This window comes from Microtus oregoni, unplaced genomic scaffold (genome assembly GCF_018167655.1).
Source record: "Microtus oregoni isolate MIOR12 unplaced genomic scaffold, Mior012 000006F_ref0000085, whole genome shotgun sequence".
Lineage (NCBI taxonomy): Eukaryota > Metazoa > Chordata > Mammalia > Rodentia > Cricetidae > Microtus > Microtus oregoni.
Window position 1 is genome coordinate 12111906 of NW_024543065.1, and position 19054 is coordinate 12130959.

At 39.3% G+C, this 19054-nt stretch overlaps 1 protein-coding gene across 3 annotated transcripts in view; it reads right to left on the bottom strand.

Moving 5' to 3' along the window:
• Positions 1-5242: 5242 nt before the first annotated feature.
• Trmt11 (tRNA methyltransferase 11 homolog) overlaps positions 5243-19054 on the bottom strand; it is a 51729-nt gene continuing 37917 nt past the window's right edge. For all 3 annotated transcript variants that reach the window (XM_041655038.1, XM_041655040.1, XM_041655039.1), the window contains one exon: positions 5243-8204. In XM_041655038.1, coding sequence (XP_041510972.1) covers positions 8073-8204 — 132 coding nt within the window. In that variant the 3' untranslated portion in view covers positions 5243-8072. The remainder of the gene's footprint in view (positions 8205-19054) is intronic.

The following is a 19054-nucleotide window of genomic DNA, read 5'->3' on the forward strand; positions in this document are numbered from 1 at the left end:
AACACTGCCTGGCCCATTAGTTTCAGCCTCTTAACCCATTTCTAATAATCTATGTAGCACCACGAGGTGTGATTACCAGGAAAGATTCAGCATGTCTGACCTGGTGGCTTGCTTCATCGCGTGTCTGCCCGGGAGAGGGGAGCATGGCCTATGAGCTCACTTCCTCTTCCTCCCAGAATTCTGTTCTGTTTACTCCTCCCACCTATGTTTTAACCTATCAGGGCCAAGCAGTTTCTTTATTGCTTAACCAATGAAATCAACAGATTGATATATGACACTCCCACATCAGCACATAGGTGTCACTAATCTCTGACAGGGTAGCTTTCTGAATGGCAAATCAAGCCGTACTGCACAGCAGCAACATCTAAACACTAAGTCGGAGCACAACTAACATTATTGAGGAGGGCACTGATCAGGGTAGTGAAGAAAATCTTGAGTTCCACCTACGGAAGATGCTTCTCTTTCCTCTCCAGGGTTCCCCATTTGTGTGCATGTGGTATACACACACAAACACACACACACACACACATTCATATATATATATATATATATATATATCCCACAAGGAAATGTTAGTCCCACCCCTAATACCTCCCTTATCCATTATAGAGGGGAAAGTCCACCAAAGTCTTACCTGGTTATAAAAGAAAGAGAAGAATTTTCCAGGGGGGTTGGGGCTGTGATAACTTATTCTTTGTGTCAGTTTCCAATTCTGTATTCTCCTACCTTCATCGGCACTGTAAACTCTTAGAGAACAGTAGTAGACTGTGAGGTATCTACCCCGGGATAAACAGCTCACTGAGGTGCCTACTAACAATGAATGTCTCGCCTATTTATTCTCCCAAGAGTTTGTTTCAAAGCCCTGAGAGTTCAAAGCTCCCTGGTGGCAAGTATCCATTAGGAAGAAAAACAGTATTTACTTACATCTCTGGCCTATTTGGGGGGGGGGGGGGGATGGTAGGTAAAACAGCCAGAAGGGGCTGCGCCATACAGACTCCAGTTGTTGCCATGTTTCCTTAAAAAGCCACATGTACCCTGCTACCTTAGTTACTAAGGAGGATGGCCAGAGTCTTCACAATTTACCTAGTTTCTGCCTGCTAGAGCATAATCTTTTCCTTTTCTGTGCTCACTGTGTGTGTTACTGATATACAGGTGAACCTTCAGCCCACTCAAGTTGGAGCTTAGTCTTGTATCAGTGGAGGAGCTAACCAGACTGAAGCATGGTTAATAAAAGCTCAAAGAGAAACTGGGTTTCAAACTGAAGATCAGGAAAGCAAAACAACCAGTCACTGGCTCTTTCCTCTACTTCAGTCTGAAATGGCAATCCTGCCTGCAGGAATCTCAGAGCTGTCTCCTCTCATTTTATAATCCTCTCTAGTTCTGGGATTAAGGGTGTGCACAACTACTGCCTTGTTTCTATGGCAAACTAGTGTGGCTACTGGAACTAAAGGTGTGTGTCATTGTGGCTACCAGGATTAAAGGTGTGTCGTTGCGGCTACTGGGATTAAAGGTGTATATCATTGTTGCCTGGTCTGTAAGGCTGGTCAGTGTGGCTGCTTTAACTTTTCTAGTCTTCTGGCAAGTTTTATTCATTAAAATATAAATGAAATGTCAATATACCAGACTACTGAGGAAACGGCAAAGCCCACATCCCACCATCCCTAATCACAGAAAATGAGCTGCAAAAAGAAATGGGGGCCACTTAGGTCTTGGGGCTCGGAGCCTACTTCTGGATATTTGGCTCACTCCTTGTCTTAGGGTTTCTTTGGCTATGAAAAGACATGATAACCATGACAATTCTTATAAAGGAAAACATTTAATTGGAGCTGGCCTAGAGGATTGGAGGTTTAGTGCATTATCATCATGGTGAGAAACATGGTGGTTCACAGGTAGACATGATGCTGAAAAAGGAGCCAAGAATTCTATATCTGGATCAGTAGACAGCAAGAAGAAAGACACGGGCCTGGCTTGAACATTAGAAATCCCAAAGCCCACCTCCAATGACACACTTCCCCCAACAAGGCCATACCTCCTACCAGCGCCACTCCTTGGTGACCAAACATTCCAACCTATGAGCCTATGTGAGCCATTACTATTGAAACTTCCACATTCCTCACCAGCAAACAATAAAGACAGCTTTGTGACCTGGGTGGCTCTAGAGGTGATGGAGGAGTTACTTTCATTTAATAAAGAAACTGCTTATGCCCATTTGATAGGTCAACTCTTAGATGGGTGGAGTAAACAGAACAGAATGCTGTGAGAAAGAAGCTGAGTCAGGCAGTCACCATGATTCTCCCACTCCAGACAGACGCAGGTTAAGATCTTCCCTGGTAAGCCACCCCATGGGCTATACAGAATATTAGAAATGGGTTAGATCAATATGTAAGAGCTAGCCAATAAGAGGCTGGAACTAATGGGCCAGGCAGTGTTTAAAAGAATACAGTTTCCGTGTAATTATTTCGGATAAAGCTAGCCAGGTGGAGGGAAACAACCCACTGCTCATATTACTACAGAGAGGTTTATTAGCAACTCCTGTGGACTTCCTTAAAATCCTGTTATTACGTCAAAAAGCTCATCCTTTCTTAGTGAGCAACATCTTTGCCAGAATCCTACCCTCATCACCCAACTGTGAAAACTGTAAAGGATCCAAGACTTTGCTTTTTATAATCAAGTAAGTTAATGGGCAGTTTCATGAGTGCTGGCAGAAGATATGAGCCTTCTGAATAATGTACAAGGAACTTTATAATGTATATGCAGCAAGCATGACAATCATTAAAAATCATGACAAAGATTAAAGTGGTGGGGTCAATAGGTCCAAAGAAGTAATTGTACACATAGTGAGTTTTATTTAAAAAAAAAAATATGTGAACTTAGTTCTTTAAAAAAAAAAAAATCAAGGGCCGGGAGGTGGTGGCGCACGCCTTTAATCCCAGCACTCGGGAGGCAGAGGCAGGTGAATCTCTGTGAGTTCGAGGCCAGCCTGGTCTACAAGAGCTAGTTCCAGGACAGGAACCAAAAGCTATGGAGAAACCCTGTCTCGAAAAAAAAAAAAAAAATCAAGGGTATTTACAATGCTTTTACTCTGGAGAGAAGACACTATTTTCCAAGACTGTGTGAATGCTTGCTTGACCTTTGTTCTGTGACTTGTAAAAAGACTTTGAAGAAAACCTTCTTTTCCAGATTCCCAGCTCATTACAGTTCAGGTACCGACCTTACTTAGACAGACACAGAGAATGCAGGAGTTCTGTGTAAAATTGCTCCTCCACAAGTATATGTTCCAGAAAAATGCAAATAACAAAACCAACACTGGCCTCCCAACCCCACCCCAACACACACACAAACTTGCTATTTGTACTGAATGCACTCCAATGTGTGGTGGACTGAATAACTGTTGTTTCATTTGTGAGACCAGATTTCACTATGAGCCCAAGCTGGCTTCAAATCCATGATCCTCCTGTCTCAGCCTCAAGAATACTAATTTTACAGGTATGTGAAGTTATATGGGTTCCAGTTCATGAGTTATACACAAACATTAAAGGGCTCACAGATTTTAGCTTTCACTTAGTCCAATTCTGACCATTTTGACCCATTTAAATATTTCACAACTTGAATGCCCATCAAAAGCACAATTTCATTATCATAAGTAACACTGACATTTCCAGCTTTCTTCCCCAACCCCTTTTTTCTTTTAACTTGTTTAACTTCATACACAGGCCCAGCTAACCTTCATGGCTAACACTTAATGTGTTAGTCACAACTGTTCTCTTGATAAACCCTTATTCCTAAGGTTGAGGAGGCTTGATTAAAGGGGAGATTCTGAAATTAGAGGTTAAAATGTCAAAGTGAACCTCTTTCAAGCAATCCAGTTCAACATAATAACAACATAACCGGCTTGGTAAGAACGTTCAAAGTCTACTAAGCACATTTCAGTATTCTGAGAACCGGGGGTATGGGTTACATAAAGGAGAATGGCGGTCCTTAACTTTCCTCCACTAAGCTCCACTTTGTCCCATGACTCAAGGTTCTTAAGAGACTTCACAAACAACTAAACTCCATTCTCCTAAGGGCCTGCCTACAATGGCTTAGGAAGGAAGGGGTAAGAGCCAAATTCCAGGTTGGCCTCAATTATGTGTAAATGTCAATGTGCTTTTCCCACACAAGGAAACATATGCACGTCCCGAGGCAGGCCTCTTTTAAGGGAACAGTCAGGTTCTTTCTAAGTTTGTTCACCCCAAAGGACAGACAGGAATGTGCTGTTACTCTGATTCTATGGCAAGATAGAATCACAGATATGTTTACCATTCCGCTATAATTCTTTACACTCTAGACTGTATGTGTGCAAACCACTTTGTTTTAGAGAAGACCTCAATGTTTTAGCAAAGTACAAACAGCATCTGCCTAGAGTTATCGTGTCTGTGTGTATGTTCTGGATTAAGGCACTTTTTTTGTTTGGATTATAAACCACATTACTTGATAAATATCTGAGAAAAATGGGAGTGGGTGAGTTGGAAAAGAACGTGAACTTCACTTATTTTTTGAATACAATCCTAAGGGGAGAAATGCTTCTTACAAGTGTTTAGTTTTCTAAGTATCTTTGTAATGGAGCAAAACCATATTCTTGCAAAAAGAAAGGCCAAGGCTTTCATTTTGGTGTAATTTATTCTCTTTTGGTCAGAAAGGTCAGCAGTAAGGTCAACAGTTTCCTTGATAACACCCACCTCCACTCCATCCTTACTTACTAATTCACTGCGCTGAATTTTATTATGCTCTGCTTTATCTAGAAAGGTTTTGGGTTTTTAACTGTAAGAAATGCCAGAAGTTTGGAGGGAAGACTTAGTGGATAAAGGTTTTACCAAGAAAGTATAATTACCAGAGTTCAAATGCGCCGGACCCATAGAAAGCTGGGATTAGTAGTGGTTTGTAATCCTGGTTCTCCTAAGGAGAGATGGGAAGAAACAGGAGACCCCTGGCGAGCAGCCACCCAAGCCAGCTTGGCAAATACATGCAGGGCCAAACAAAGAGGAGACTGTCTCAAGCAAAGAGGAAGATAAGGACCAACACCCAAGGTTGTCTTCTGAACTCTACACATACTCAACATAACACACATTGTACATATCATACAGACACACACACATAGACACACACAACCCTATATGCATTCATAATACAACAGAAGAATGACTAATGTTAGGGTTATGTGCTTTTTCAAGAGAAATACAACAAAATGACACAGAAAGACAAGTTCTCAAATAGTTATCTCTAATTTTAAATAAACAAACATTATAATTTATTCCAAATCTCTTTCAATAAAAAGTACTTGATATTTCCAGCATAACATGTTAGAAATTCACCTAACATCAAAGGCATCTTATTCCAAATATAGAGTTGCTTATATTGGCATCTAGGTAATACACCCGTTAACATGTAATTTCCGGATGCTAAAAGAAAGCCTACCTCCTGCTTTTAATGTAGACTGAGTATAGAAAATAGTACCTTAAAAAATATTTCTGTCTTAAAGCTCAAATCTTCAATCCAATCAAATAACACACCCAGTACAACAGTCAGTGGCATTAACACATTCTACTTTTCTACATCAAATTCAACATAGTTCTTAGTTGGAAACACCATTTTTTCTTTCACACGCAGGGGATCTCAGGACTTGAGGGAGTTTTCTCAAAAGGAAAGTAGTGACAACCTTGAGTTACCTCCCCGAGCTTAGAGTCTCTAACTGTTTACTGCTCAGTACTTGTATTTGAAGAGTTAGTCATGAGGAATTTGGTTGGAAATTGGCTCAAAACAGGCTCCTGCTGGGCAGGAAGAGGTCGAGAAAGTTTTACCAGATTTTCAACTTAAAAAAAAAAAATCTTCTAGCCACTTTGGCTAAACAAACCCAAGACCACCTACTCCACTATTTCCCCGCGGCTATCACAGGAAAAAGAAATTACTTAACAAAATGGACAGGAAGGAGGTGCTTCTGATGAGGCACTACTGAGGTAACCATCTGGATTTTATGGCTATTTAATATATGCCAGAAACAAAATTACATACTTTGTCATATTATAAACATTAAGTAGGCCAGTCCACAGACCACCTACAGTTCTCTTGCAGAATATCCTAAAAATTCAAACTATAGGTCTTTGTGAACACTGGCATCTTGATAGGAGATATTCCTACTGATAAACGCATGAGGAAAAGGTCACCTACCAAACTCATGCAGAAAATAAACTCACGCAGAAAATAAAGGCTTTGTTTTTAGAGTAAGAAAACTTGAGGGCCAACAAGATGGCTCAGTGGGTAAAAGCCCTTTGGACTCAATCCTAACAACCTAAATTTAATCTCCAGAAATCATGGAGTTCTGGAGTGGTTCTCTTACCTTTGTGTGTGCGTGCGCGCGTGCACACACACACACACACACACACACACACACATATACACTAATTAATAATGATAATAATAGTAATAAATAAAATAAAATTTTACAAAAGAGAGAGCACTTAAGATCTACATCCTAAAATCAAAATTGATTGGAAGTAATCAAGTTTCTCCAGCAGTTATGAGCTTCAACATTAAAGCAATATATATGTTTAAACTTTGAGTGACACTTCGGGAGTAGGAAGCTGAACTTACTAATAAATATGAAAATAAACCTCGTGGCTGGAAGAATTGATGTTCAGAAGATTTCAATTAATAGTAATAAAATGATTTGATTTAATTATTATGATTAATTTTTAAGGACAAAGAGACTAAAATTAATGTTGTGAATTTCTAGACCTTATTTTTAGTAAGCTTTGAGACAATTCACAAAAAGAGGTTAAACTAGAAATCTCATATTGCAATTGAGTCAGCTATAAAGTTTCATACCCATCCCCCACATAACCTCAAAAACTTAAAAACAAGATGGCATATAACAGAAATACTGCCAATAAATCATCCCTGAATACTTTTAGATTTTCCCCAGAGTACCACAGATAACATCCAGAAAGCCAAACAAACCAATCAGGAAAGGTTTTAGACGCCCTGAAATTCAGGTCTGCACTGTAAGACAAGTAGGAGGCGGCGGAACGCCGACCTCCACCGGTAGCCTTGGTCTTCGGCAGCTCCTAAATCATGTAAGTTAATACTGCGTTCATAAAACTCAGCAGTTACAGTCAGAGAATAATAATAATAATAACACAAATAAAAATAGGCTCTGGTTAGAGAGAAAGTATCCATTTACTGCCGCCCTGCTGAGGTACATTTGACCACCAAAAGCAGAAAGCTATTAGCATCTAGAATTAATGGGTACAGTGGTTTTCAAGGAAGATATTTCCAGGATGGACACAATGTAGACTCAGCAAAGTTTCCCTTCAAGAAAAACAGAGCTTCTGTTGCAAAGAGTACTGATTAGGCCTAATACCATTAGGGGTCCATCGGGGTCTTGAGCTGTTGTTGCTCCCGCTTTTAACCATCAGTTAGTTGCTAAACCGAAATTTGGGAGTAGTTAGTTAACTTGACCAACAGTCAAGTTTCAGGAATACAGAGCACACCACAGTGCGGGCACGGTGCAGACACACAGGCCCTTGGAGGTGTGAGGTTGGAATCTCCACAGTTCTCAGGCCTTAGCCTCCTTCCCAGTAGCATGGCCCCTGTTGTTCCGACCTGTATGGACTCATTTTCCACAAAGCTCTCCATGAGATGAGATGAGCAATACTGAGTACCACACAACTTTTAGAAATTCTCAGTAAAGTTTATTGATGGCAATGAAAAACAGCTACAACTAAAAACCAAGCCAAGCAAATTTACAAAATGAAAATATTCTAAAGGACTATTAATTGCTTACTATATATCTGGCAAATATGGATTAAAAGTTAACAATATTTTCTCTGTAAAAATATAAACACTGACTCCATCTATATGTATCAGTCCCTGAACTTAACCAGGTTCAAAAGACACACCAAAATAGTCTCTAAAGCAAAGATCATTTTGAAATTATTCGATTTTGATTTATAGCAGTTATTTATATAAAAATTTTAAACAGCACAGGTCGTTTCTATAAAATGCTTATTCTTTCTTGGTTGTTAACGTCATGATTTTCATTCTTGGCTGGATTTTTCTTCCTTGGCAATTCTTTTTGTCACACCACTAAAATATTTCTCACGAAAGGAATTATGACCTTGGTATGGTAGAAAATGGTCACTCAGCAAGTGTGAATACTGGTCCCGGTCCTGGCAGGAGAGAAACACAAAGATAAAGACATGTCAGTTCCTTCAGTTGCCCTTGAACCGTGGCAGTCACCCACTCCAGGTGCATCTGCTTGGCTTCACTGCGTAAACAGCTGTCCCACATCTGCATTGCACTTGGGAATTCAAGGCAGCATCACTTCAGCCTCACTGGATACTCAGAACACTGAATGAAGGAGACACTTTCATTGCTCAGGGCAGAGAGAAAATTCCAAAGAACATGGTCAGACTACAATTGCTTGTCATTCCTGGTTTAACACACACTGAAATCACTGGGGCTACGGAAAATACCAAAGAAGCTTCTAGTCAAGGACAAAGGGGTCTACCAAGGAACCGTGGCAGTACTGCGATGTCATAAGATCACGCAAGGCTGCACACTACATCCACATCCATGAGTGCAACAAAGGATTCCAACACAGGAGATGCAGACACAGGGTGAAGAGGGGCTCCATAGTGCAAACGTCACAGCCAAACAAGGACTGGTACTCAGACGGATAGTCACTGGGCACCGGAAAAGTCAATCTGGGTCAGGATGACCCAGCATTCCAGTTTAGGTGAGAGAAGATTGCCAGAAACTGAAACATTAGCTTCTCAATTTCACAAGTTCTGAAGCAAACCTAAAATTATAGTGTCCCATGTATTTCTTTACATTCATATTCAATTACACATGGACTTTTGGGGATTTAGTCTAAATTTACATATCACTTTGTTGAGGGCATCTTGCTTTACTCTCTGGCACAAGAATCGGAACACCAGCATCACGTTCCTCCAGCTCTGCCTTTCTGTCTGCTATTCTCCTTATGGCTCTTACAGCCACGTATGACCTCTGAAAGCAGACCATGTAACTCCACAGAATACCCTCCCCAGCGAGGACTAGGAAGACCAGAAACGCGGAATGCCGGAAGCATACCTCTCTGGCCCAGGCTTCTAATATGACCTCATCAAGAAGGGAGAATAAAAGCCACGCACAGTGGAAAACAGGCTTCCTTTACAGACCAAAGAGAAAGTGAGGCAGATATATTATCAAATATATTATCACTGAACTAAAGGAGACCAATAAGACAAACTGGTGATGCAGGACAGAGAAAGTGACCAAAATGATGCATAGGCACGGATGAAAATATCACACCAGTATTTTGATCAGTATAGGCTCATAAGAAAAAAAAACCTAAAAGACTACATTTTCCTCAGTGCCATAGACACAAGACAGCAAAGACATATGAAAGCTAGTCTAGGATCATTAACCATTAAAATGCAAGAGCTCAGGGGACAGTCTCATTCTCTTCATGTCCCAGGAAACAGAGGAATCTGTGTTGGGTAAGTATATGAGTCTTGGCTCAAATGTCCACTTTTTAAGATCAACTATCCCCCAACTGTGAAACAGACGTTACAGGAACTCCTGGAGCCCCAAAGCCCCAAATCCCCTGAGCAGGCAAGGATCTGGGAGCAGTTAAGACTTGCTTTGAGGTAAGCCAGACAGTTCTGGGACTGTGGCTAAAATTTCCACCTATGTGGACACACCCTAACTGACAAATGTTTCTCATGGACCATCCATCATCACAAACACAGAAATGCCACATAAAATGACATCATCACAACTTGAAACAAATAACAGAATCAATTTTTGTTTCCTCTTTCAAAGGCTCCTTGTCCATCTGTCGCTCACTTCCTTTCCTGGGTCTCACACCTGAGATGACGGGCTTCAGCTCCGCAGTTTCCATGGTCTTTCACTGCTCTTCCTGCCCAGGGACAGCTGTAGGCTTTTTGTTTCATTGTCCTTTGTTGTTGTTGTTGTTGTGTTTTGTTTTTTAAACTCAGTATCATGAGGGCCAACGAGATATGTTTCTTTGAAAAAGGAAGTGGATCCTCAAGCAACAGTCTTTAATCTTCCTCCTTCACCCAAGCATGTCTGGAGTTTGACTTTTGTTTTTTCTAACAGTTCCAAACCTGTCTACAACTATCAATCACAGTGTCATTTATACATCACAGAACTTCAATCCTGTAAACTTTTCATAAACATGAAACACTGCATGCATATGAAGTAAAAATAGAAAGAAAAGAAGACTGTGTGATGAAGACGGAAGGACGGCTCTGCCCAGTCCACAGCAGTAGGGCCGTAATGAGGAGACCAGTCACACAGAATGAACAAATAGTACATCTGATTGCACTCTTGCCGGCTGCCGCTTCTTAGCCAGTGACTAAGTGTCAGCAGGAAAACACAGAAACCAACAACAGCTCTCTGACCTCTCCCCATTCAGACAGTAAGCAAATGTAAACATTAGAAGAAATAGACAGGTTCCTTCAAAAAAGAACTACTATGGATTTGTTATCAACTGAGTCTTATCTAAGGTAATTACTTAATTTTCTGCATTCTTTTCATCTACACGTTGGAGAGGGAGAAACGGAGATTGAAAGAGCTTTAACAATCTGCCACAAGCCATACAGCTGGAACGCAGTACCGCCTGACTGCGGCCCGAGTCAGACATCAAAAGCTCATGCTTTCTTCATTATCCTTCCATCCTTCTTAAAAGCTAGAAGTTACAGGAACACATAGAAGACTGAGTCAATTTCCCACATGGCAGATTAGTGGGTCCTTTAAAATGAGGTTTGACATTTAGAGGCCAATCCTCCTGAAAGAGCAACGTTATGGTAGCACAGGCTTCAGATCTCCACTTTAACGGCTGTCCTATCAGTTCCGCTGATTCCAAACATAAGCTGAGATCTCGGGATTCTAACACTTGCCAGAGGAGCCTCACGAGCCAGTGGTTCACTTTTATGTGTACACTACCCTCTGCTGGCGGATGCAGACAGTCCTTCTTCATGGGATTTCCTGATGTGGACTGAAACCTGTTTCCAGCTGAAAAGACTGTACACCTGACCATCAGGAACACGCTGGTTCATTTTGCTGTTTTCAAGTGTTGACTATTCAGAACACCTACAACCATACAACCCTCATATGCCCAGGGTGACCTTATTACTTAGGCAGCATTATCATTTTATACATCATCTAATCCATAAGAATGATGCAGAAATAGGAAAACACACATGCACCTCAGAGAGTCTAAGCTGGCACAACTCATCTGTGTGCAAACTAGCAAGTCATTCTGTAGAATAAGAAAGGAAAAGTTCACTTCAAGTTAATCGTGTAGGTTGTACTTTTTTCAGTCTGGAGGCAGAGTGCACCTATTTACAGCGCAGACTGTCCTTGAAATCTCCATCTTCCTGTCTTTGTCTCCAGAATAATCTCTGGATTATAACCATGCATCTTCCACCTACATAATTCTACTTAAAATTTTGTACTATTTAACTCCATATAAGAAGACAGCATTAAAGGGAATTTAAAGGACATTTAAAGGAAAGTATTCAGTCACTTATAATTTTGTATATGAATTTAAGGGAGAATAAATTATCAAGAGAAGAAACAACTACATGGCTGGGAGTAACACTCGAAATTGTCATTTTCAGTAGAACTAAAGACACTCTGGATTATACAAAGAATATATTTTAATAGCACATCTCAAAAACTACGGCACACTGTTTAGGCTGAAAAGGAACTACAGATTCTTCATCAAGAAGCCCATTCAGGTAAAACTATTTAACAATTTCCACCTCCCTCAGAAGCTGGCCATACTCTTGTGTCACCTCCTCCTTAAATAAGGGAAGGGGTTATGTTTTCTAGTTCAGCTGCTTTTTGGTTTATTTTATATGGATTAAAATGGTGTGTCCCAGTGACTTTTAAAAAGTAATGGTAAATTTTTGTTTATTATTATTTAAACAGGAAACTTCTAGCTAGCTCTAATTATCTGTTCCTATTTTTTTCTTAAAATGATTTAAATACTGTTCAGTATGATTGTTTTTATTTTAGATGAAGCAGCCCAAATAATCACTAAACAGTTACTATTTGTTCCATGAACACTTGAATATGGTGAGGAAAAGAATCGAGTTCTGTGAGTTCACAGATCCTGATGGGAGACAGACATAAAATGTTGTACCTCCAGACACACATGTATGCAGTGGTATTAAACAGTGGGATGAAACAGCAACTGTGGGAATATGAAGAGGTGAAAAGGAAGGATAGGGTTGACTTCTCTAAAGAAAAGGCACTTATCTGGGTGCTGCAGAAGAGAAGTAAACCCTATCACACAGAAGAGGAAGCACTCAACACACAAGATTCAATGAAAAGAGACTGAAAACAGAAAAGCGAGCCCACTCTTGAAGCTGAAAGGAGACTGAAGGTTAAGGCTTATTGTGCAAAAGATGAAGTGGCACTGACTGCACCTAGAGACGATGCCAGGAACACAACAGGGTGGTCCAGATGTTAGATAAAAACATGTAATTTTATTCTAAACTTTTCAGAGTTATCAATACAATTTAAAAACTATACTTCTGTTATCTATTCTCTTTCTAGAAAATATTCTGGCCACTGTCCAGGAAATGAAGTGGAGGGAGAATGTAAGGAAAGAAATACAGGAATTGGGAGACTTACAATACATGAGGGCAGTGACTCCTTACCCTGTATGGTCCTTAGAAAAACAAGCGGGATTGGGGGAGAATATAAATATACACAGAAAAATTAGCTACTCAGTCATCCCAACCTAGATTTCTCAGAAGTCTTCCTTAACTCCATTGCCTCCACACCAACTATCCAGTCACCAATCACACCATGTCTGCCTTTTCTTACTTCACTCAGACCCTCTACAGTCACATTTTCCCTCTTCCGGCTCCTAACTCATCTTTGCAGAGTGATGTCTAGAGCCTCCTCAGAGAATCACAACGTATCACCCCACCACTCAGACTTACCTATGAACTGAAGTTAGGGCACCCTTCACGAAGCATACACTTCTGCCAAGCTACCAATCAATATCCTTTGCAGGCTTGCCACCACAGATAGGATAAACCTGAACCTGGTATGTAAGGCTCTGCACATGAGCATCTCTGGTTCTTCAGGTCGTCTCCTGCTGTTTCTCCCTCAATGCCCCACATTCCATTGAAGGAGTCCTTGCATATTCCACATCCCTTCTCATCGCTCTCCAGCTTACTTAAAATGACAGCTACCTACCAAGTGGTTACCTCTTGCCTCAAACACCATCTCCTCAGATGAATGCTTTCTTCCACGCAGCACCTCTCACACACCAAGACAACCCCCAAAACCTTAAGTTGGAACAATTTTGGTGACCTTCTCCTAATGAACAGGTTCGCTAAGACTAAGCCTGGTCTACTTAACCTCAATACTAGATAAATATGGTCCCACAATGAAGGCTGATGTGAAATAAAATGGCTTCCCTCTGTGAGCATATACTCAAGTTAAGAAAAGAAAATATACAAAAATAGGAAAGGTTAATGAACGTAAAATATATTCAGTGACACAAGTTCCTCTTTTCTCACGGCACCTAGTGCAGAATTCACCTGTGCTCAAATACTGATATTATGTCTATTCTCTCAGCAAATACTCAGTCACCAGATACAAATGTAGTCAACTTCCTCCTGACACTGGACACCTACCTATCTTCTGTGGCTCCTGCTGACTTAACTCTAAACCTCTTCTCTCTCACCACTGAGAACCCACACTGAGCAAAGACAGCATTTTGCTTCGCAGTGCAGCTCACTGCTGAGCTAACTTTATAGACTCACCAAATCATCAATTAGATATCAAAGGGCAACAATTAACTTATACACGGCTTGTTCTCTAGGCTTTGAGGAGTTCCCTATCCAGAGGATAAGCTTGCAGGATGCTAAAGTCATTTAACAGAAAACCAAACAGTTTCTATTGTAATTGTAGGTCAGCTTTAAGTTGTCTCTTAGTAAGTGACAGCTCCTGATAGTGAGAAAATGATTTCTTCTACATCACTAGTATTAAATCACTGCCATTACCAAAGCAACAGGAGTTTATACATGGCAAATACTTGAATACAAACGACTTATAACATTTACTCCATGATAAAGGAAAACCAGCAGTGCCAGCACCATAGTAAATGCCACCTAAGAATGAGTGTTCATCTCCTGTTGTCAGCAAAGACTCCAGCTGGCGAGAAAGAGTTAAGCACTGAACACATTCTTGAAGAAGTGTGAGGAAGGAGGCAGAGAGATGGAAGAGAAAAGCAGCAGGTTGGCTTGTTTCTCGTAATCAGCAAACAGTGGAATGAAATGTGAATGACGGTACTGAATATAATGGACCTCGGTTCAGCTTCAGGGTAATTACCCATGTCCGGCTTTTGTTTAAAAATCCTGCTATCCTTATCAAAGCTTTCCACTGTTCTACATCTGGTACTGGACAGTAGCCATAGAAACCACTTGTGCTAAAGTTATACAACTATAAACAGCACTAGGCCATTTCCAAACCAAGGACAAGCAGGTCAAAAGTCTGGTATCTAATACCATTAAATCTGTGGTGTTATTCTTAATGTGAACATAGAAAAGGTGAAATCTTTATCCCTAAGTTATATATTCACATTTATTCAGATCCTTATAAAAGTAATTTCAAGATATTAAGCTGTCTAAAGTCTATGATATTACATTAAAATTTTATTTAGAGTCTCAAAATGACTGATCATTAATAAATGAACTTTGGGCACTGAACACTCAGCACATAATTTCATCCTAAGTGTGACATGAACCCTGTGGACATTCATGCTTAGCATGATGACACGACAGTATGAGTGCTTTCCACATGAGTGTATTAAAGTTTACATCATTATAAATGCAAATCTGAATGTCGAATATTAAAATAGCCAACATGCAAGATAAAAGCTCAACATCAATTAAATATTGCATTTTAAATTCAATTAGAACTAACAAGAATCTTTATCTTCTTAAAGGACAAAGGATAAATAACATACAAAAGCATTTACCTTCATAAATAAATGCTTTCAACTTTAGTTTTGAAACAATATTGATCCTGAGTGACTTTTTAATATTTCCACAATCAATTAAAAGAAAAACTAATAAAGACGTATCTGTGTGTAAATAAAGACCAAAACCAGGTCAAACTGTTTTGCTTATGGACAAATTCAAAGGCAAGCAAGACATTGGTTCCTTAATAGGTCAGAACATGGTTTTACCAGAAGGAAGGACATGTTTACAACAACACATTTTTCTAAATGGTCACAAATAGGGGTATATTTAGAGGACTGCACTGCTCTGTTTGATCTCATAGTGACTATATAGATATGCACTTCCTAAGTATTCATCGAACTGGACATTTATCTGCTGTGAAAATGCACATAAAATCTCAGCCCTGAATTCTAGGAGTCATCGGGTGGAAAGGGGATGCAAAACCACATCTGAATTGGAAAACATCTAGAAAGCCAACTTTGAGCTGAATATCCATGAGAATAAAGAAAAAAGCTACAAAGCAGAAATTCTGTCAGTCATACAAGAGTTACCAAGGAAGAATCCAGGACTCTATACCGAGTCCCATTTCCTTCAACAACACATGCACTAGGTACCTGAATCATAAGTCACTTATGATTCTACTACATTGTATTTTTTTAATCTATTTTACTATCACTGCTCTAGAAATTGCAGAATCCGTGTCTGCTCTGACTTTAGTGAGCTGCCTGCCTCTACACCATAAGATTCATATCTATTAATATGTGTTGCAAGAGTCATACATCTGAACTGGCTACTCTTGCTGGAGGTGGTGACTCACTTTCTTATGGCTTGTCAGTTTCCTTAGCAAAATCATTTAACTGAAGAAGAATGAAAGAAAAAAAGGTGATCCTCTAAGATTTAAACCCAAGAAAAGGTAAGATTAATAACAAAAACAAATTGTCTTGGAACTAAATTCAAACAGCATGGCACAAAGCATCACTACAACCATGTTGCCTTCTCAAGACTTCAAATGCTTCATGCCAAAACAAAATGTATAGAAATATTCTGACTTCCCATGCAAAATATTTGAAAGTTTATCTTTTACTCTCTAGTATATCATATTATGACAATAATGAATATTGGACAATTAGGCAAATAAGCTGAGTTTATATTCAATTATTATGTTCTTATATAATGTAATTCTACTCAACTATACACAATGAGTGAATTAGCATCTACAAGTAAGTCAAAAAACATATAAGGTACATATGCTCTACTACATGATGATGATGATGATGATGTATTTATCTTTAATCAATTGTATATTGTAGAGGAGACTAGAAAGGTTGCATGCCTTTGTTTTCTTTCTTCTTAATCTCGAGGTTCTGGAGAGACGTGGCTCCGTGGGTTAAAGGAACATATTATTCTTGCTGAGGACTAGAGCTCGGTTTCCAGCACCCACATTGGGTGGCTCACAACTGCCTGTAACCCCAGTTCTAAGGAATCTGATGCCCTCTTCTGGTACCCATGGACACTTGCACATACATGGCATACAAACACAGACATACATATACTCACACAGAGATGTATGCATGCATGCACACATGCATTCTCATACACTTACATATACATGAATAAAAATAAATCTCTTAAAGAAAAAAAGTCAAGAAAAACCTGTGAAGTAGCTACTCTAGGTAGTATTTCATCTGGTTCTAGTAGGTACTGGCAGAAGCCATTGAGAGCATACTGATTTTAGGTAGTTTGCACTGAATGCATAGTCCCTTATACACACTCTGTTCTAATCTAGAGATTTCTGGAGATTAGAATTCCTTTATTTTTTGGAGATCAGTATTTTTATTCAGTGAATTTTATATATAAACAAATATTTCATAGAGTTATCACAACTATACACAGTACCATTAACTGTGTGTCAATGAGAAGAGGAAAAGTGACCTTAGAAAAACTTATTACATCCTGTCATGGCATCCTGAGTACACTGGCTAAAGACAACAGGGAAATTAGGAGTATGTTTAAAAGAGGCTAGGAATTCAATGCTTAAGAATATTTGTTGCTTATCTATTTTTGTGGTAGTTATAATGAACCCCTAGGTCATGTGTGTGATAGGGAAGCATCTTGTCCCTAAACAGCATGCACAGACCTTTAATATCAAACACTACAAAGGTAGAAATAAGGTAGAAGATTATGTGATGTAGGAAAAGGGTCAAATTTCAAGGATAAAGACTTGTTTTCATGTCTGCTGTTTACTTAGTCATCAGTGTGCTATAGGAAGGCTCTTTATCTCTGAAATGGTGACATAAACTCAAAAGTGTTTACAGACAAGCACCAAGAAAACAGGGCACTTAATTCACTTAGTCTGTAGAATATATCAATGAAGGATAATAACAATTCATTTAGCTTCTAGAAGATATCAATGAAGGATAATGACAACAAAAATGAGGTTCTTCTTATCAGGTATCTTCATAATATTGACATGGTTATCAAGAGGTTCTTCACAATTCACACAAAATAAACAAGTCTAAAACTATAGTCAACGATGTAAAAATATAAATATTCATATTCATTAGACCAATTTCTATGACTTATTTCTACATTTTAAATGGTGGGAGAATACTTTCACCAACATATCAAGTAAGCCTAACTTTAAACTGGTTAGACCAAACAACTGTCAAGTCAAAAGCAAAAGTACATGAAGTGTAAAATCTAAAATTAATATTCATTCACTGCCAAGATCAACAGCACTGAACAAGCCTGAGAACAATTTGTCAGACGTGACTGTTTGACAACTCTGTGTTCGCCTGTGTTATGAAGGGCTGCAGCGCTGATGTAACTGCAGACATTCCTCAGCAGGAAAGAGAAGGCAGAAGTGAAGCAATGAATTAAAAAAAAACATGGCAGAGAGTCACGTTAACAATACATCAACAGTTAATCCCACACTACTTAAGACTTGCTAATGGAGCCTGTACTAATGTGACCATTAGGAGGAAGTTTTCCTTTTAAAAAAAAAAATCAATTTCAGCATGTGTGGTGGGGCACACCTCTGAATTGGAGGCCTGTCTCATCTACAGATGAATTCCAGGACAGTCAGTGCTATATGGTGAGACACTGTCTCAATGCACACAGGCACGCAGGCACGCACCTGCTTCAAACAAGAACAAATGGAAAGCAGGAAGCCAAGTCAGGAGCAGTCCTGTTTTTACAGGTTGAAAACACCAAGGGAGATGAGCTTATTTATCATTTTAATATACAGTAAGAATTCTCAGAAGCCCACTTTTCTTTGACTTTGAAATAAATTTGCTTACAGAAGTATAAATTTGGAAGAAAAACAGACTTTCTTAAACTAAACTCGGGAGAAAGCATATATGAAATTAGTTCACAGAGGATCCTAGTTTATTGTTTGTTCCAGTTTCTGTAAAAACAGAAATGGCCAAGAGTCTTCTCCATAGCTGGGCAATTCCGTGGGACACAATTTATGGAGAACTATTATTTATGTACGCAAGTCATGAAGGAAGGTCATGTTACATATTTTGCTTTTTGCTAACAAGAATTAAAGCTATAACATCTACAAGTAATATTTCTGTTTTGTTTAACTATTTCTTTTGTCCTGGCACATAACACAACAGCTACCAGTATAATTCATCACCAACTCAAATGATTATGTTAAATGCTATAATCCATAGAAGCTGTAAAGCTACTATTAAATGCTCCAACACCTCACTTCCTTTAACATATCAAGAGAAAAACATACAAATACACGAGATGCCACTGACAGGGAACGAAGAGTGGCTCTACCAACAACCAGCCTATTAAGCTGATGATGGTTAGCATTAGGGACTAACATAACCCCTCTCCCCCAACACTTAAAAAAGACTTACTTCAAAATCTATTTTTCAAGACAAGGACTTTGAGGCAGAAATTAAGGGTAAAAGATGTTGTAATGGTATGCCTTAATCCACTGTAACCAGTATCTTTGTGAAAAGGAAGAGACAACATTGGGCAGGTTGACC